We start from the raw sequence: 20,998 nt of genomic DNA on the forward strand, positions 1-20,998 counted from the left end.
GTGGGTAAATAACATCTAAGTCTTCCTACGCTGGCAAAGTGCCCCTAGTGTAGATGTGGCCTCAGTGTGAAACTTATCATTTGGGAGCTGGGGAGTGGGCAAGCCAGTGCAGATAAGGTTCAGCGTGGGGGGGTGTCAGAGCTGGGCCTAGTGTCAGTCCATGTGCTGTTGCTGCCCCAGAGGAGCTGGCCTGTGGGTCAGGGGAGAAGAGGGCTATTCTCAGTGATTTCACAACTGGCTTCAGCAGGACTAATAGACAGTACCCAGAAGTACCATCAGCTTTGTGTCTGCAATGTGCATGTGACAAAACAGGGTACTTAAATGAGTATGCTCAGAGCCAAACCATACAGCAATACTGTGGCAATGTCTAGGTCAGGGATTGGCAACCTTTGGCCCACGGCCCGCCAGGGTAAGCTCCCTGGTGGGCCGGACCGGTTTGTTTACCTGCAGCATCCGCAGGTTTGGCCGATCGCAGCTCCCACTGGCCGCGGTTCGCCGCTCCAGGCCAATGGGGGCTGCGGGAAGCGGCGCGGGCCGAGGGATGTGCTGGTCGCCGCTTCCCACAGCCCTCATTGGCCTGAAGCAGCAAACCGCGGCCAGTGGGAGCTGCGATCGGCCAAACCTGCGGACGCGGTAGGTAAACAAACCGGCCCGGCCCACCAGAGGGCTTACCCTGGCGGGTCGCCAGCCAAAGGTTGCCGATCCCTGGTCTAGGTATTGCAGTGACTGATAGGAAGTACACCTCTACCCCCATATAACACGGTCCTCGGGAGCCAGAAAATCTTACCGCCTTATAGGTGTAACCGTGTTATATTGGGGTAGCAGCCGCAGGGCTCCGGCGGTGATTTAAAGGTCCCGGGGCTCCCTGCAGCAGCCGGAGCCCCGGGCCCTTTAAAGCGCTGCCTGAGCCCCGCTGCCAGAGCCCCGGGGTAGCGGCGGCAGGGCTCCAGCTGTGACTAAAATTACAGCTCACAGGGGACTAACCTATTACACCTCTACCCGCATTGTATGCGAATCCATGTTATATCGGGTCACGTAATATCGGGGTAGAGGTGTATCCTGACATCATGGACTTTTGCACACCACCCCCATGTTAATATTAGTGAATCTTCCACAGTGATCGTCAAGGTCATGCACTACCACAGAGAAATACCCTTTCCTCTTGATCAAGTCTTTGACTTGGGGGGGGGGGGGGGGTGTGTGTGTGTGTGTGTGTGTGTGTGTGTGTGTGTGTGTGTGAGAGAGAGAGAGAAATCTGTCCCATGAATAGCCCCGCTTCATTTTGGGAACTCCATCTTTGCAAAGCTGTCAAGGTTCCTTCCCCACTCTGAACTTTAGTGTACAGATGTATGGACCTGCAGGAAAACCTCTAAGCTTCTCTACCAGCTTAGATCTGCTTTTGCTGCCACCACTCCCAATGTGCTAACTCCCTTCCCTGGGTAGCCTTGAGAGACTCTCTACCAATTCCCTGGTGAACACTGATCCAAACCCCCTTGGATCTTAAAACAAGGAGGAATTAATCATTCTCCCCCTCCCACCCCCCTTTACCAATTCCTGGTGAGTCCAGATCAATCCCCTTGGTTCTTAAAACAAGGAAAAATAAATCAGGTTCTTAAAAAGAAGGCTTTTAATTAAAGAAAGAAAGGTAAAAATCATCTCTGTAAAATCAGGATGGAAAATAACTTTACAGGGTAATCGAACTTAAAGAGCCCAGAGGAACCCCCTCTAGCCTTAGGTTCAAAGTTACAGCAAACAGAGGTAAACACTCTAGCAAAAGGTACATTTACAAGTTGAGAAAACAAAGATAAAACTAACACGCCTTGCCTGGCTGTTACTTACAAGTTTGAAATATGAGAGACTTGTTCAGAAAGATTTGGAGAGCATGGATTGATGTCTGGTCCCTCTTAGTCCCAGGAGCGAACAACCCCCAAAACAAAGAGCACAAACAAAAGCCTTCCCTCTTCCCCCCCCCCCACCCCAAGATTTGAAAGTATCTTGTCCCCTTATTGGTCCTTTGGGTCAGGTGTCAGCCAGGTTACCTGAGCTTCTTAACCCTTTACAGGTAAAAGGATTTTGGAGTCTCTGGCCAGGAGGGATTTTATAGTATTGTACACAGGAGGGCTGTTACCCTTCCCTTTATAATTATGACAAAAGCCATAAAGGACCTGTGCGTTGCCACACTCTGACATGGTATGGCAACACCCTCCTCATAGCATCCATGACAACAACTTCAACAGTTGAGCTACCAACACCAAACAAATTAATTACTGACTGATAGTAACCAGGGGAGATGAACTTCCAGAGGGTGATGGCAACATGCTTCTCCATGTTGAGGGGAAGTCTCATGTTGGTGTTCTGCTGCAGCTGTGGGGTGAGCACTGTACAGATCCTCTAGGAAAATGGCCTTTGTTATCCTGAAGATCTGCTACCATTGCTGGTATCCTGGTCTACATTACTTCCCCAGGTCACTGCTAGTTGGCCAAACCCAAAAGCATTGGTCCATTGAATAAAGTTGCTCCAGATAAATGCCCTGCAGAAGTAACTGCTTGATTTCATTTTCCTGCTCCTCTTCCATTAGCTGTATTACTGCAGCATCAAAAGCCCTATGAGACCACAGAGCCAAATCTGTCTGTCTCCATGACTGAAAATGCATTTGCATCATCCTATTTGTATAAACGACTGTCATGATCATGGTGCTCAGCAGCCTGTCGTCCATACTACCTCGACAATGGTGCTGGCAAAATTAATGGATGACAGGAGGAGAAGCATGGAAGTCTGTTCATTTGACCCTGAGATCCAGCCTTCTTATAGTTTCTGGTAGGCATACCACAGGCACCATGGGAATAATCTGAGTTTAGGGCTGAGTGATGGAACATTGCATCATGGGATATGTGCCCAGAATGCACTTGAGTTAACCACTCAGCAGAGCTGTGTGGATGCAATGATTAACAAGGAAAATACCTTGTGGGGGTATAACAAAGTGGTGTGGAGGTAGATAGGTAGTCCAATATATGCTACCACAATAACTGGCTCAGATTTTTATTCAGTATGACTCTTTATGCATTCAAGAATGGTGTTTTGTTACTTGACTGCTAAGAGTTTCAGAGTAATATGGTTTTTTATAGCACTTTATAAATGTTGACTAATCCACATAACACCATTATGAGTCAGATAATTTACATCAAAGATTTTACTGTTCTAGTCACCGTGCCCTGCTCTGATGTATACTGCAGTCCCCCAGATTCATCTTGTACAATTGTTTAATGTATGTTGCACTCTTGTAGTGGATGAGTGGTTATCAAGAGCATTGTTGTTTTACATTATCTGCTGAATAAATTTTTCGGACCATTATCATAGCCTGATCAAATGCTTTTATGCCCTGTTGTCTTTCTCCTTTCGATTAATTTGCCTCCCTTCTCTATCCCAGTTTAATACTTTCATGTTTTACATTTTATTCCTTCTTGGTTATTAAAACTTTTTAAAGTAAACAAAATCATTTTCAATGCTGCTCAGAGGACTTTCCCTAGTGACTTCTCTCCAGCTTAAACCTTTTTTGTCTACAGGTACCATTAGCTTTATATAGTCAAGCTAATTACATTATTTAAATACTGTAGATTGCCTGGACTATGGTAATGACCATGTAGATTAGTTTTTATGCTATACTGTCACGTTTTTGTTACTTCAGGTAAATTATATCCATGGCTCCTCTTCCTTTCTCTTCAGCTCTTTTTCAACCCTCAAAAGATCACATTTCTTAAACGTGACCTGCTTTTTGGGAATCCATGCTTTTGAAGGAGTCAGGGCTTGTCTACACCCAGCCGCTAGTTCGGCGGCTGGGGATCGAAGTTCCGAGTTCGATTTATCGCGTCTGGTCTGGACGCGATAAATCGAACCAGGAAGTGATCCCCGTCGACTGCGGTACTCCAGCTATACGAGAGGAGTACCGCGGAGTCGACGGGGAGCCTGACCGCCGCGTGTGGACCGCGTCTGAACCGCGGTAAGTTCGAAGTAAGGTATGTCGAATTCAGCTACGTTATTCACGTAGCTGAATTTGCGTACCTTACTTCGACTTGGGGGGTAAGTGTAGACCAAGCCTCAGTCAAGTTAAGACATTTTAAGACCAAAATGTGAACTTCTTAAAAGCGTGGTTATACCTGAAAGAGTGACAATCTGAAAATGCCAGAATGGGAGTGCCATGTTTGTTGACTGAAGAATAAGGAAGTTGTGTAGTGTTTTTTTTTTACAAAAACATGCCCCTCAAGTTATCCATTTTGATATTAACAATATTTTAAAATTCTGTGTATTTTATTTGTCAAAATAACAGTATAATCATGCCAGTTACAAGTATTTTGGTAATTTATTTCAAAATACCTGTCAGCAAGTATGTCTGTAACAATACAGACAACAAAAAAATTCAGGAAATATTTTTTGACAAATAGATTCCTTACTAGGCATATTAATACAGAACTTTGAGTAATAATTCATTTAAACTACAATCCAGAAATGTATTTCCTGCACCCCTGAGAAGCAGTGCAAAGGCTTGGGGGCACCAAGGGTAATGGAGGAGCTGAGGGAGAGGGAAGTAATTGCTGAGAAGGAGCCTGGGAGTGAACCTGGAGTGTTGTTGGGTGTGGTGGGAGAAGTATGGAACAGATTTATTTTGCGGGGGGAGGGATTGTTAGGGAGTTGGGGAGCCTCCCCCATGCAGACCCTGGCTGATCCCTAGTCTCTCCCATTCAGTCTAGTACATCTGCCACTGTCCACGTATGTCCCTGCACTCCCACTCCCCCGTTACCTCACTCAGCCAGGCATAGCTGCCCCTTTCTCCATGTGTCCCTGCACCCCCACTTCCATTCAGCCACTGTCTCCATGTTGTCACCCCACTAGCTCCTGTGCCCCCCGTCTGTCCCCCAACTAGCTCTTCTGAACCCCACAGTCTGTGTGACCTCCCCCAGCAGCACCATGTGCCCCACTCTGTTCCCTCCTACCCATATCCCATGCCTTCTCACCTGGCCCCACTGGTAGGGTGCTGTGAGGAAGGCTGCCTCTGCCCCCTCCCTCTCTGTGGCTGGCTGCTCCTACCTGTGAGCCAGCTGCCCTCTCTTTGGGTGCCACACAAGCCCCTGGTGGGTGAAAGGTGTAATTGCAACTTCCCTTCACCACCCTGTCAAAATCAATTATTCTGCAGGGTGTGTGTGTAATCTGCAGGGGACACTAATTCTGGGCTTGTGCAGTGGGGCATAATTCCACCAGAAGTAACTCGAGAGGGATTAAAGGGGTCTAAGGTGTAGCCATTACATTGACTTTCAATAATGTTCATATCCATTCTGTTTGGTTAACCAGTGAAAGGATGTTTTTTTCTAACTGCCAGCATTGCAAATTCAACCTGGGATCAGAAAGTTGAGCTCTGTTCTTTCTGGCTCTCGATTCTGCAGTTAGAACATAGAGCCCAATCCTGCACTCCTTATTCAAGTGAGGTTTATAAGATGAGAACTTAGTTAATAGTTTTGTTGATGAGTAAGCTAGAATAGATTCCAGCTCACTGTCCCAGAACTGTGCAAAAGAAATAGATAGTAAATTAAATGCTTTTTGTCACTAAGATTAATTAGCTCATATGATTTAGAAAACTGACAAGGAATTCTTGTATATGAAGTTGCCACTTCTATACTCTCTTTTGAGAGGATAGTAGGGCTGTTAATTAATCACAGTTAACTGGCGCGATTAACTCAAAAAAATTAATCGTGATTAAAAAAAATTATTGCGATTAATTGCAGTTTTAATCACACTGTTAAACAATAGAATACCAATTAAATTGTATTAAATATTTTGGATGTTGTTCTACATTTTCAAATATATTGATTTCAATTACAACACAGAATACAAAGTGTACAGTGCTCACTTTATATTATTTTTATTACAAATATTTGCGCTGTAAAAATGATAAACGAAAGAAATAGTATTTTTCGTACAAGTACCATAGTGCAATCTCTTTATCGTGAAAGCGCAACTTACAAATGTAGATTTTGTTTTGTTTTGTTTCATAACTGCACTCAAAAACAAAACAATGTAAAACAATTAGAGCCTACAAGTCCACTTAAAGAGCATCATCAGCATGGATGCGTGAAGGGACATATGAATATCTAGCGCATCTGGCACGTAAATATCTTGCAACGCCGACTACAACAGTGCCATGTTCTCACTTTCAGGTGTTATTGTAAACAAGAAGCAGGCAGCATTATTTCCTGCAAATGTAAACAAATTTGTCTGATTTCAGAGTGGTAGCCGTGTTAGTCTGTATCAGCAAAAACAATGAGGAGTCCTTGTGGCACCTTAGGCCTGGTCCACACTAACCCCCCACTTCGGACTAAGGTACGCAAATTCAGCTACGTTAATAACGTAGCTGAATTCGAAGTACCTTAGTCCGAACTTACCATGGTCCAGACGCTGCAGGCAGGCTCCCCCGTCGATGCCGTGTACTCCTCTCGCTGAGCTGGATCCCAGAAGATCGATCGCTTACATCCGGACCAGGAAGTAACTATAGACGTACCCTTAGAGACTAACAAATTTATTCTTCAACAAAAAAATTTTCCAAAACAGACTTCAGCGAGAAACTGCAGAACTGGAATTAATTTACAAACTGGACACCATCGAATTAGGCCTGAATAAGGACGGAGTGGATGGGTCACTACAAAAAATAATTTTCCCTCTGCTGATACTCAGATCTTCTTGTCGACTGTTGAAAATGGCCGACGTCCACCTTGATTGCGTTGGCCTCATTAGCACTACAAAAGTAATTTTCCCTCTCTTGATATTCACCCCTTCTTGTCAACTGTTGAAATAGGCCACTTCCACCTTTATTGAATTGGCCTCGTTAGCACTGACCCCTCCACTTGGTAAGGCAACTCCCATCTTTTCATGTGGTGTGTGTGTGTGTGTGTGTGTGTGTGTATATATATATACTGCTTACTGTATTTTTCACTCCATGCATCTGATGAAGTGGGTTTTAGCCCACAAAAGCTTATGCCCAAATAAATTTGTTAGTCTCTAAGGTGCCACAAGGACTCCTCGTTGTTTTTGTTTGTCTGAGCGATTGGCTGAACAAGAAGTAGGACTGAATGGGATCTAAAGTTTTACATTGTTTTACATTGTTTTATTTTTTAATGTTATTTTTTGTACATAATTCTACATTTGTAAGTTCAACTTTCATGATAAAGAAATTGCACTACAGTAGTTGTATTAGGTGAATTGAAATAGTATTTATTTTGTGTTTTACAGTGCAAATATTTGTAATCAAAAATAAATATAAAGTGAGCACTGTACACTTTGTATTCTGTGTTGTAATTGAAATCAATATATTTGAAAATGTGGAAAAACATCCAAAATATTTAATAAAATTTAATTGGTATTCTATTGTATAACAGCGCGATTAATCGTGATTAATTTTTTTAATCGCTTTACAGCCCTAATAGAACAATAACAATCTGTATTTACATATATTTAGTATGGATTATATACAGTTTGATTTACAAAATAAAATATCCCAATGTGTTTGTAGGGCACAGTATTTTATGCTTGCCCTGGCTCTGCAGAAACAGTTAACTAAGAAACTATATTCTCAGGGACTTAATTTTCAGTAGCGGTCTATTCCTGCTGCGGCCTTTAAATCCCACTTTGAGAATCCCACCTGTGCTGTTCTTTCTGCCTGTCCCATTTTCCCAGTAATACTTGTAGGAACAGCAGCAAATATTTTTGGGGATGGTGGTGGGAGTTCAGAAAGGATAGAAAAACTACTATTGGTCATATAATTACTCTTACTTTTACTTCCAGTACCCAAGAGTGATGGAGCAAGTGAAGATGATGAAATACAAAACATGTGGGAAGAACAGCAACTAAAGAAAGCAGTCAGACTCCCACAGGTGATGTGCTTTTTCTTTCACTGTTGTTGCTTTTTGCTGCTATGCAGGATAGTTTGTTTTGGGAGCAATATTAGAGCTCCTTCTTCCTTGGTCATTGGACATGCTAATTCAGGGATCTGCAACCTTTGGCATGCGGCCCGTCAGGGAAATCCGCTGGCGGGCCGGGACAGTTTGTTTACCTGCAGCGTCCGCAGGTTCAGCCGATTGCAGTTCCCACTGGCCGCGGTTTGTCGTTCCAGGCCAATGGGGGCTGTGGGAAGCGGTGTGGGCCGAGGGATGTGCTGGCTGCTGCTTCCCGCAGCCCCCATTGGCCTGGAACAGCGAACCACGGCCAGTGGGAGCTGCGATCGGCCGAACCTGTGGACGCTGCAGGTAAACAAACTGTCCCGGCCCGCCAGCGGATTTCCCTGACAGGACGCGTGCCAAAGGTTGCCGATCCCTCTGCTAATTCATTAGGTGGGAGGAGAATAGAACTAGGCGAAGAGTGTGGTAATGCAGATCAGCAATTTCTCATTGCTAGCTGATCAGAGGAACAGCATTGTCATTAGCCTCAAAGGAAAGGTGTATTACTTTTGGAAAGGCAAAGAATCTGTGTCAGCTAAAAGTCTGAGAATGAAACTCTGAGCTAAAGTATCTACTGTAATGTGCAGGATCTTAAAAACAAAAGTACTCACAAACCAAAATGTTAAAATGCCATCCTCTAAAAGCTACACTAATAAACTGTCAATAAGGGAAGAAATGTTAAATGGGGGAAGAAACACTCTCATAACACTTTCCCCCCTCCAGTACTAGATTGGTTATTTAACCTTTCTAAGGGCACTTTCCTGTGGCGTTCAACAGGGTTCCATCTTGTTTCTCTTTCTGTTCAATGTGTACATGGGCATTTGGGAGGCTTTGTAAGAGAGTATGAACTATGGCACTTTCAATGTGCTGATGACCAAGTAGGTGCTCCTTTAGCTAGTCTAGGTGAGATTGTGGCAGGTAAAAGAAACTGGCTGTCTAAAGCTCAATCTGGATATAATTGAAGGGATGCTGGGTTTATCTTCCCACTATATGTTTACAATCTGGTATTATTGGATACCCAGCTCCTATTAGACCATTGTATGGCAGTTGTTTCTGGGAAGGCATTTTTTCCTCTGTCTGGCCAGGAAATTGCAACCATTTCTTTCAGGTGCAGACTTGGTTGCCATTATGCATGACTTTGTCACTTCAAGACTAGATTAGTGTGATACTGTCTACATTGACTAGACCAGGGGTGGACAAACTTTTTGGCCCGAGGGCGACATCGGCTTTCAGAAACTGTATGAAGGGCCGGGTAGGGAAGGCTGTGCCTCCCCAAACAGCCTGACCCCTGCCCTCTATCCGCCCCCTCCCACTTCGCGCCCCCTGACTGCCCCCCTCAGAACTCCCAACCCATCCAACCCCCCCTGCTCCTTGTCCCCTGACCGCCCCTTCCCAGGAGGCTGCGGGGGAGAGAGGACAGCGGGGGAGGGGGGAAGGGGCTAGCCTCCCCGGCCGGGAGCTTAGGAGCTGGGCAGGACAGTCCAGCGGGCCGGATGTGGCCCGCGTGCCATAGTTTGCCCACCTCTGGACTAGACCTTAAATCAACTTGGAAACTAAAGCTGACCTAGAATGCAGAACATCTTTTCTAAGCTGTGATTGGCTGAAATCCTTCTTTTGTCACAATTACTTGCAACTTACACTTTCAAATTGTGGAACCTGTCATATATTCGCCTATTGTCAAAATTTAGAGTTTACTTAGGCATTTACTGTAGGGTAAAAATAAATTATTATATTTGCAGTCTGTTGCTTAATGCTTATATACTGTAGCCCTTCAATATTATTAACTGTTTAAGCCTCATGAGGAGATCATGAATTATTCCTAGAAATCTTGCATATAACAACGTGGTTCTAAAACAAAATATAAAGGAAAAATGAGACTATATTTACTGTTGGCTGTAAAGATGGGATTAAAACACCATTAAAAAAAATTACCTACCAGATCTCAGTTTTCAGGATGGAAATGTTCTGTACAATCCTGGAAATTGTAGGGATTTATCAGTTCATGAAGGGAGAGGAAAAACGTGTAGCTCAAAATAAAGAAATGTCTGGATAATCAGCTTTACCTGTGTATACATTTTGCACAGGAAACATCTAATTTTTTAGAAATTTGTATTACATTATGTACCTAGTAACAACAACTTGCTTATATATTCTAATCACTGGGCTTGCTAAACTTACAGTTCCAGAGGAAAACAAGTTCATAAAAATTAACAATGCTAATTCTCACAGGGAATTAATGTAGACACTTCTCTACATAAATCTCAGCCCATGAAAATAAAGTTTGATCCCTCTGTTTCACTGCCACCTGTGAACCTGGAAATTGTAAAGAAGCGTCTGAATACAAGGTAAGTGTTGCTAGTGTGAAACATAAGTTTTGAGCATGCTATGTTACATACAGTGCTTTGTTAATGTCTCTTATGAACCAGTGTATCTCATTCTGTCACTGCTGTTTGACTCTTTCTTCCACATACTAGAGGATCTTAGCATTATTGTTTTATGTGTAATGTACTTGCTGCTTTATCCAGAATAGTACTAAGATTTTTGTTTTGCTTGGTAGTAAACATTGTGGCAATGTCTATGTGGAGCTTTTTGTTAAAATCTCTTCCATTGTTTTACCACTAGTGCAGAGCCGTGGGATGGAGTACTAATGTAGACTAGTTTCAGAGTAGCAGCCGTGTTAGTCTGTATCCGCAAGAAGAACAGGAGTACCTCTAGGTTAGTCTCTAAGGTGCCACAAGTACTCCTGTTCTTAATGTAGACTAATCAATAGTGTTTTCACCCCAAAGCCATGTGAACATGCTGTGAGAAGGGCTTGATGAGATGTCGATTAAAATGCTTTCCGCTCTTCTCTGCTAGCACCCCCACTGTTGCTAAAACTGGTGGTAATGCAGTCGTGGGAGATTAAGCAAACAGCACAAAGCTGAAGTCTTAACACTGATTTTAGGTCCTTGTCCTGTGGAGAGTTATGCACCAAGAGACCCATGCAGAGCCCTACCGACATCAGCTTTAAGAATTGTGGCTAAATTGGCTTAAAGAATTTTGCAGCAGTTAACATTTTTTTGCCTACTTTTCTGGAGAAGATTAGTTAAATTCTGGGTTCACTTGAATATAGAATCAAATTCAGAAAAGAGAATGAGGATATTAGGAACATAAAAAATTAGGTCACCTACTTGCAAGCCAGCAGGGATAAGAAAATAATTTAATTTGACCATAATGTGTTGTTTAAAATATGCATAATTGCAGAAGGCTGAATTGAACATGATTTTTTGAATTGTGATTGTATTGTGTTTTCCTTTAGTTTGATTTGACCAGCTAGTCAATCATAATGACAAATTTTTTGACTTATTACTTAGTTTTTCAAAGTTGGAAGCTGAATCCCACTTCAGGAAAATGAGACAAACTGCAGCCCACATTCAATCCTGCCTTGCAGTGCTAAAAGTCTGTCCAAAATGGGCAGGCACTCAGAGCGGATTGTGCAGTTTTTTAGGATATCAGGCCTCTCCTTTCTTACATGACCAGATGAACAGTGAAATAGTCAACAGTGTTGATGTTGAAGTATCATCATTAGCATCTAATCTACCACCCATGTAAATGAAAGCTGAGATTGGAGAACAGTGGAAAGGCCAGTCCACACCCCACACATGGGGAAATGCTGGCATGATTAATTCTTAGTAGACTTTTTTAAATTGAGTGGGGGTAATGGAAGTAAGTACTATTATTACTAACCTAGAACTAGGCTTGCTGCATAAGAACATAGGAGCGGCCATACTGGGTCAGACCAAAGATCCATTTAGCCCAGTATCCTGTCTTCTGACTGTGGCCAATGCCCAGTATAGTGATGACACAGGAAGAGAATATTCTAGAGTTCTGCTGAACTGCTCACAGAGCAGTCACTCAGATGAACATTTTCCCTCAGTGAAATCAGACTTACGAACATAAGAACGTCCATACTGTGTCAGACCAAAGGTTCATCTAGCCCAGTATCCTGTCTTCTGACAGTGGCCAATGCTAGGTGCCCCAGAGGGAATGAACAGAACAGGTAATCATCAAGTGGTCCATCCCATCGCCCATTCCCAGTTTCTGGCAAACAGAGGATAGGGACACCATCCCTGCCCATCCTGGTTAATAGTCATTGATGGACCTATCCTCCATGAACTTATCTAGTTCTTTTTTGAACCCTGTTATAGGCCTGGCCTTCACAACATTCTCTGGCAAAGAGTTCCACAGATTGACCGTGCATTGTGTGAAGAAATACTTCCTTTTGTTTGTTTTAAACCTGCTGCCTATTAATTTCATTTGGTGACCCTTAGTTCTTGTGTTATGAGAAGGAGTAAATAGCACTTCCTTATATACACCTCTACCTCGCTATAACGCTGTCCTCGGGAGCCAAAAAATCTTACTGCATTATAGGTGAAACCGCGTTATATTGAACTTGCTTTGATCCACCGGAGTGCGCAGCCCCACCCCCCTGGAGCACTGCTTTACCGCGTTATATCTGAATTCGTGTTATATCAGGTCACGTTATATCCAGGTAGAAGTGTACTTTCTCCACACCAGTCATGATTTTATAGACCTCAGTCATGTCCCCACTTAGTTGTCTCTTTTCCAAGCTGAAAAGTCCCAGTCTTATTAATCTCTCCTCATATGGCAGCCATTCCATACCCCTAATAATTTTTGTTGCCCTTTGCTGAACCTTTCTAATTCCAATATATCTTTTTTGAGATGGGGCGACCACATCTGCACGCAGTATTCAAGATATGGGCATACCATGGATTTATACAGAGGCAATATGACAAAATGATTGAAAAAAACTTAAGGTGGCTTAAGTTGTTTGCAAGCAGTTTTTGTTAAGTTGTTTACAAATGTTTGGGTTTTTTCAGAATAACATCATTACAGGACCTTCATCGTGCTCACCAGAGGGAGCACGAAAAGTATACACAGGACATTGAAAGCTCAAAGAGTACCATCCAGGAGTTAGAAAGGTCTTCAAATGCAGCTCTGAATTACAAATTCTACAGGGCTATGAAAACTTACATGGAAAGCCTTATAGACTGTTTGAATGAAAAGGTACCAACTTTTTTTTTTAAGGGGATGAGATGAGGTTTGTGATATTCAGCCAATAGAATAGTCACCTTCCTCTAGAAGTTAACATTTTGTTTCCACCAAGTATGGGGAAACAATATTAAAGGGACATCATAAATTTAAAAGCAATTCTGTCAAAAGGCTATCTTTTATGTAATGCTTAAGATTGTTTAACGAGACTAAAGAAAATACTTAATTTTCTTATTTCAATTCGTCTTCTTTGTGGGGGGAATAGTAAAACTACGGTGGTGATTGTAAAATCCAAGTATTGTCAGAGGGAATTTGCTGTTAACATAATACCCTAAAACTACTTTTTTTTTTTTTTTTTAACCCTTTTAAATATTCTCTTCCTGTGTCATCACTATATTGGGCAGTTTTGGTATTTGACAGATGGCTTGAGTATAATTTTAGATCTTGTATTGTTCTGCCAATAACCAGATTTTTTCAAAATAAAAATATTGGACTAGAATAAGGATATGTGGACACACACATTAGAGTTATAGATCATGCCGTTTTAGGTAAAAATTGAAAATTAAGTTGAAGGTCTCACCTAAATCTCAGTTGTGTGCATCTTAAAACTTCCATAGGAATGTACTCAATATTATAGAATGGAGGGGGTGAGGGTTTCAAGTTTAGATTGAGATGGATTAGCAGAACTGGGGGGGAATTCTTTTACACCACCTGTCTGTGGTATATCTAACTAGCTGAAGCACACCTATTTGCTGTAGCCTTCCCATCATAACCACCATGTGCATTTAAAAGGAGGGGGATGGCAAGCAAAGCTTCTTACAATCTGGGTGAGGCAAAGAATACACTGCCATTGTGTCTTGGGTGGATACGGCTATGTGGTCTGCATTACTGTATTTAGAGCTTAGGTGCTACCTTTGAAACCTCTATTTAAATATCAGAAAGAGGGAGAATAACTGCTGGTTGCTCATTAAAATGAGCATGGTATTCAGTCCAAAATCTTAAATGTCAAAAAAAAAAAAAAATATTTGTCCATTTCACAACTTTATTTCAAATGATGAAGTAAACTGTAAAAGGAAAGTGAGGCCATGTGAATTAAAAGCTCCAACAACAGTTTTGCTGAAACCTTTTGGATGAGAGAATTCTCTAATTTCTCTTGATCGGAGGATAATTCTCTATCTTCCTAGTACTGGAACAGCTGAGTTACTTTAGACCACTGATGATTTTTAATTAGCTCAGCGTGTAACTTGGGCCTGTAAAGCTCACCTGAAATGAACCAGGTGAGCCACACTTTTTTAAACATGCTAGGATGGATTTGTGAAAGCCAATGGATTTCAAGGTCTCTAGTAGGGGTGATTCAAATAGGGGTATCCATGTTCTGTATAATTTTTACCCTGAAAAGTGACTGTGTTAATGGAACCTTACTTCACCTTAGTTCCTGGTGGATGGATGTTCTAAGTCGTCATGTTTACTTAAATGACAAAAATAAGATTTTACTGCTTTTATTCCTTCTATCCCTGCAAAGCCCAACATAGCTAAGATTAATTTGGTATCTATTCCATCTTGTTCATCATGAACAAAATTGCTTACTAAGTTCCAGGCAGTTACTCCCGTGTAAGCCTACTGGAGGCATTGAGATTGCAAAGGTGTCTGATAGCCTAATTTGAAGACAGTGAGGTGTAATACAGGTATAACTGAGGGTGAAATTTTGTCCTACTGAAATTTTATTACTGGTAATGATGTGTGAAATGCATGGAAGACAGCAGCTTGATTACCAGAGTCCCTATTGAGCTTGTAAGGGCAGCAGTTAGAAAAAAGCATCTTTTTACTTGCAAACTGAACACATTACCTGCCATTCTAAGTATTCTGTTTATTCCTTCACACATCTCAATAGCTGGTACTTCTCAGCTTATCATGAACTGAGCCTGAAAGGTCTAATCACAAGGAATAGGAACTTATTACTCAAACTGGAAAAAATAATGTATATAGTTATTCATCATTGTTACGTATAAAAATAATTGGGGAAACTACTTCGGCTTTTGCACATTTTTGCTTTCAGCTTTTCTTTTGTAATTCTAGCAGTTAACTGAAAATGTAATATCTATTGAATATATTTCAGCTACTTCATATTAATGAACTGGAGTCAGCTATGCAGATGCTACTTCAACAACAAGCCATAACTCTCTTGAAACGTAGGCAAGAGGATCTGAAAAATGAATCTGCTTATGTTCAGCTGCTATCAAGTTAGTATGACTTTTTAAAAATAAATTTTCAGCAACTGAAGCTTTTGCACTTCCTCAACAGAAGTTGAGGGGAGGGAAGAGTGAGTGTGTGTGTGTGTGTGTGTGTGTGTATGCAGATCAAGATACAAGTGAGTAGCCCAAGTGTAAGATGCTTTCCAGCCCAATCAGGCTATTCTCTACTAGCTTAAAAGGAGATGAGAAAAGGAACAATTGATATTGGTGGACACAGACACAGTGACCACTCAACAGCAACAGAAGGCAGCACTAGTGGAGGACTAGTCTGGTGCTGTTCTTTATCACTAGATCTAGGTTCCAAACCAGATAGTAATTATTCATAATACTTAAGGTTAGAATAACTTCTTGAATTGGAATAAAATTGTTGCCTAGTTTCAGTTTTGACTTACAAACTGAGAGAAGTCTCTAGCATTCATTGTCACCTTCAGCACTGTCAATAGTGTGTTCCATAAGACATTCAGTTCCATCTCCAACAGATACCAAAAAGCAATAACTTCATCACTCACACTCTGACCTCATACTGTGTTATATCAAGAAACTGGCATATCCGATTGTTACACAGTCCATACAAGTGTAATATTATTCTGCTTTAACATTGCAGAGGTTACTGATAAAGTGTTTTCATGCCATTTCTAAAATAATAAACTGTAGAGGGGAAAAAATGAGTATGGACAAAAATATTTTGTATTCAAGAAAATGGAAATTTCAAACTAGCGGATGTTGTTATACAACTATTTCTATTCATAGGAAAGAATGGCAAGTCAACTGATGACAGCTTGGAAGATGATGAAAAAACAAAGCAGCTCCTGGAAGAGTGTGTGGCTCGAAGGTAATTATAAAACATAAATCCATATAACTTTGATGATCACATATTGTTAGAGTAACGTTCTATTTTTCATGCAGTGGTGAATGTAAATATGCAGGATTTCTAACCGGGAAGCTTTTATTTAACATTTTTCTTGGATTCTGTCTAATTTATTACCAAAAGGAATACTAACTAATTTGCCTTCCAAAACTTAGAATGGGACTATTTGGAGTACACTTTCACGTTACTTCTTAATGATCTTCACTCTCATGTTGCTTGGGATCTGAGCATCAATGGTTTTGTTCTCACCAGAGAACCTAATGCATTGGTATTAAGAAAATTTCTTGTGAGATGATGGGAAAAGCTACTATTCATTATCAGTGTTGTGAACTTGTGTAGAAACAAACTTTAGATCATTGTGTGGGCAACCAAAATGCTGTCAAAAAGCACCATGATACCAATAGGTTGAGGATCACAGAATCACACAAACTGGAGATGAAAATGACCTGTTAAATCATCTCGTTCAATCAGTAGCTTTTCCCCTCAGCTCATAAGAAATTTTCTTGATCTAATGTTAGATCCTAGACTACTATCATTGTAGAAGATCTTTCTGTTTAAAAAACAATAAATTATTAGCAAGTATTTGAAAGCATGTAAAATGAGCAAAAGAAATTTGTTTTATACTGAAGTGCAATAAAATAAGGTAATGAATTGAGTCTAGTGCACATTGAAGAGGCATTGTCTTTGGAATTAAAATAGATGAAAAATACCTAAATTAAGCTTCTTACTGTACTAAATATTTAGAACAGTTAAGTGAGAAGTAAAAGTATTACATTGATGTAAAAGATTTATTTTCATGTAAACAACTGAGCATTTTCCAGAAGCAGATATATGGGTTCTGGAATCTGCAGCCTCATGTGACCCCTTTCTATGTTTATAGTTAAATTGGAACTCAACTACATCTCTGAATTTTTACGTGGTCTGTTGCACAATGAAGTCTTGGGTGCTCCAATTCTAGGTCTTATGGGCTCTGCGATTTATGGTGCCAGACCTCATTATGCACCAGAGCTCTCAATTAAAAGAAATACTGTATCATGGTCCAGCACAGAGAGAACTGAACCTGAAGTTCAATATTGAAGGTGGGGTGGGAGATGTCGGGAAAGCTGGGACTGAAATGGGGGTAGAAACTAATGGAGGAAAGGTTAAGGTCCTACTGGGCACACACATCCCCAATGATAAGTGTTCTGATATTTTTAATCCCAGTTTCCAAAACCATTTTACACAAGTTTTCCACTTCCTTTTAGCTCTACTTTATTACAAAATAGCTGTTTTTGCTCTGTTGGTCAGTGCTGATTATATTTCCTTTTGCATACTCTTTTCTCTCTTCACTTTTATTGTAAAATAATCTGCCTTCATAAAAGTTTTCTCTCTTAGATATAGATTTGCTGAAGGGTCTCTAATGTGAGTTCATTACAAAATATAGGACATGCAGAAGGCAAGCAAGAGAGAGTTTTGGGAAATCTGATCACCATGAGGGCATGTCCAGTGATGATGAGCTGTCTGCAGCAGAGATGACTGATTTCCAGAAAAACAAAGGTCAATGACTGCCTTGTAATGAACAAAGTCCTTCCATATTTCTAAGATAAAGATAAGTTGCTTTTGAAAAAAAAAAAAGACTACACCTGAATTGAAAACTATGCACTTATAGTGAGGAAATACACTGGAGCAACTTTGATTCTTAAGTTAATAATTTTTTTTGTTAGTGGGAATATGGAGAACACATAATGGTGTGCTGTGGTATATTGGTTTTGTTAGCATGAGTTTTTGGGATGGCCACATGACTTGCACACAGTGAAGCCATAAGTGAATTATACAGGTTATCCCCCAAAGAATTCTGACAAAACCTGATGCCACACTACCATGTATTTTGTATGCCGCTTATTTTTAAAGAAATTTTTTTCAGCTCTTTAGAGACTATTTTTTGTTTTTTTTTCCTATGGTTAAAAGCAGGCTTCTCTAATCACCTTGAGTATAGATGCACAGAGTTCAGAGGGAGAGGAAAAATATAAGTAACTTACTTACAGTGCTTCTAAAATAGTTTCCAATGGATAATCACATCGTGGTTTTAAAGTCTGAAATTTTGATTCCTTCTAAGATTAGAAGCAAATCCTGCACTGAATATCTGTAGCTCTATCTCCCTATTGCTTTTTGGGATAGAGCTTGCAAGATATTGATCATTTAAACCTGCTGCTACTTCAAGACTGAACCTTGTCTGTCCTGAGTTTTGTGCCAATATAATTTTTTTTTTTGAGTGGTGGAGGAGGTCCATATCTTTTGGGGGGAGAATTTAAAAATAAAGATCAACTGTTAGAAGCTTCTCAGGGAGTTGGAATATTAGAATAAATTCTATCAGAGACAGAGAAGAGGAAGTGTCAAAGGTTCATGAAAAAAGCAGTTTATCACATGGATACATCCTCCATGTGTGCTGTCTATGCATATTCTGTTTTAGTTTGTGCAGCCATAAATATTTTTAGTAATATTTCTCTATATACAAATATATTTTATCCACAGATGACATCTTACAGGCGAGTAAGAAAATCTGTGAAGATGTGCATGCAGATTTTTGCAACATCGGGAATATCCTGTTGAAATTTCATCAATGGAGACAGAAGTTTCCTGACTCTTATTATGATGCTTACATTAGTTTATGCCTGCCTAAACTTTTAAGCCCATTAATCAGAATTCAGTTAATAGGCTGGAATCCTCTTGAGGTATGTTCACTAGTAAATTTTTTCACTTTATCAATTGGCACACTGTACTTTATTATACACATACTGCGCTAGCATTCCATCTGCTTCTCTGTGCAATTCAGGGTTAGTTCTAGTCTGTAAAGCCCTATGTTATAAGGGGCCTCATTATCTTAGGGACCTGTCTTTATCCCTAGGCATCACTTTCAATAGCTGTTATCTGTGGAGTGCAATGCATCTAATGGCAGTTCAACAGACTTGTACCTGGCGACTGGAATCTGAGTGTTTGTGATGAAGGGTTTCCAACTGGAATTTTTTGTCTCTGGAGGTCTGCCAGAACATGAGTTTACAGGTGTCAATGAACAGTGCAAGAGTTAGGTTAAATATGGTTTGAGTGTGAATCATTTTGGTATATGTTGTTATAATAAAATAGAGTTAAAGGTGTGGAATGGTACTGTAATGCTTTCTCTGTCATGCCCCCAGATGCCTTACAATGGGTACGTTAAAAAATCAGTAAAGATGTATTGTGTTACCCTCATATTTGAAAAGTCTGGCAGGGATTTTCAAAAAAGACCTAACTCCCATAGAACTCCTTGAGACCCATTTTATCCTATCAAACTAATCTGATTTTTTTTAAAATAAGATCACAGATTTGATTGATAAAGGTAATAGTGTTGTTGTAATATACTTAGACTTCTGTAAAGTGTGTGACTTGTTATCACATGACATTTTTGAGTGCAAAACAAGAACAGTATAAAATTAAGATTATACACATTACATCGATTAAAAACTAATAGATCTCAAAATGTAATTGCAAATGGGAAATCATCAAGCAGGTGTGTTTTTAGTGGGGTGCAGTAGGGATCACTTCTGGGCCCTACACTATTTGACATTATCAAAAACCTGGAAATAAAAATAAAATAATACTTACAGGATGGGGGACTCTATCGTGGGAAGCAGACACTCTGAAAAAAAATTGGGGAGTCATGGTGGATAATCAGCTGAACATGAGCTCCCAATGCAATGCTGTGGCCAAAAGGGCTAATGCAATACTTAAGTGTATCAAGGGGAATCTTGAGCGGGAGCAGAGTGGTTATTTTACCTCCGTATTTGGCACTGGTGCGACCATTGCTGGAATACTGTATCCAGTGTTGGTGCCCACATTTCAAGAAGGATGTTGATAAACTGGAGAGGGTTCAAGACATGCCTTATAGTGATAGGCTCAAGGATCTCAATTTATTTAGCTTAACAAAGAAAAGGTTAAGGGGTGAGTTGGTTACAGTCTGTAAATATCTACATGCAAAACAAATATTTGATAATGGGCTCTTCAATTTAGTAGAGAAAGGTATAGCACAATCCAATGGCTGGAAGTTGAAGCTAGACAAATTCAAATGAGGTAATTTTTAACAGTGAGAGTAATTAACCATTGGAACAATTTACCAAGGGGTCCCTATCACTGGCAGTTTTAAAATCAAGATTGGATGTTTTCCTAAAAGATATGCCCTAGCAATTATTTTTGGAAAAGTTCTATGCCCTCGGTATACAGGAAGCCAGACTTAGATGATAACAGGCATTGTGATCTACAAAGAATTCAACGTTTTAATCCTAATTTTCTTCCTAGTCTTCTTGCTTAGCCATTGCACTTTCTGCCTTTGCAGCCAGCATCTTTTTGATCTATCTTTTTGGTCTTACTCAGTTGTTCAGATAGTTCTTGGCTTTCCTTCATAAAGTGAAAGATCATTTTTTGTATTTTGCCTGTTGTCCTGGGAGAGAATTGTCATTGGGAAATCCATTAGTGAAAATACTTTGACAAAAATATCTTGTGTGAGTCCTCAGTGGCCTGATGCCTCTCATTGATTATTTTTCTTAAGCAGAATTCCATAGATCTGAATGAGATGCCCTGGTTCAGAGCGATAGAAGAATTTAGCGATGCCAAAAATATGCCACAATCCAAGAGAAATGATGACCCTGATCAAACAATTTTGCCTACAATCACCGAGAAAACTATTCTTCCTAAAATTACAGGTATGTTAAGACTGCCTCAATAGCATTAACTATAGTTAGACAATTAAAATTTTAGCCTTGTTCAATTTAACCAATATTATTTAGTTACTAACAATGGTAAAGCTAGATTCCTTGTTGCAGCACATAAGCTGTTAT

The 20,998-nt window shown here is 40.4% G+C and overlaps 1 protein-coding gene across 1 annotated transcript in view; it reads left to right on the plus strand.

Annotated features, from left to right (window-relative positions):
* GCFC2 (GC-rich sequence DNA-binding factor 2) overlaps positions 1-20,998 on the plus strand; it is a 57,056-nt gene that overhangs the window by 22,054 nt on the left and 14,004 nt on the right. The window contains exons 5-12 of the mRNA XM_029911882.1: positions 7,828-7,916; positions 10,209-10,324; positions 12,860-13,046; positions 15,148-15,271; positions 16,034-16,115; positions 17,575-17,687; positions 18,663-18,862; positions 20,713-20,863. Of these exons, the coding sequence (XP_029767742.1) occupies positions 7,828-7,916; positions 10,209-10,324; positions 12,860-13,046; positions 15,148-15,271; positions 16,034-16,115; positions 17,575-17,687; positions 18,663-18,862; positions 20,713-20,863 (1,062 nt within the window). The remainder of the gene's footprint in view (positions 1-7,827; positions 7,917-10,208; positions 10,325-12,859; positions 13,047-15,147; positions 15,272-16,033; positions 16,116-17,574; positions 17,688-18,662; positions 18,863-20,712; positions 20,864-20,998) is intronic.

The sequence above is a fragment of the Terrapene carolina genome, unplaced genomic scaffold, assembly GCF_002925995.2.
Source record: "Terrapene carolina triunguis isolate 2854851 unplaced genomic scaffold, T_m_triunguis-2.0 Scaffold42, whole genome shotgun sequence".
Taxonomy (NCBI): Eukaryota; Metazoa; Chordata; order Testudines; family Emydidae; genus Terrapene; species Terrapene triunguis.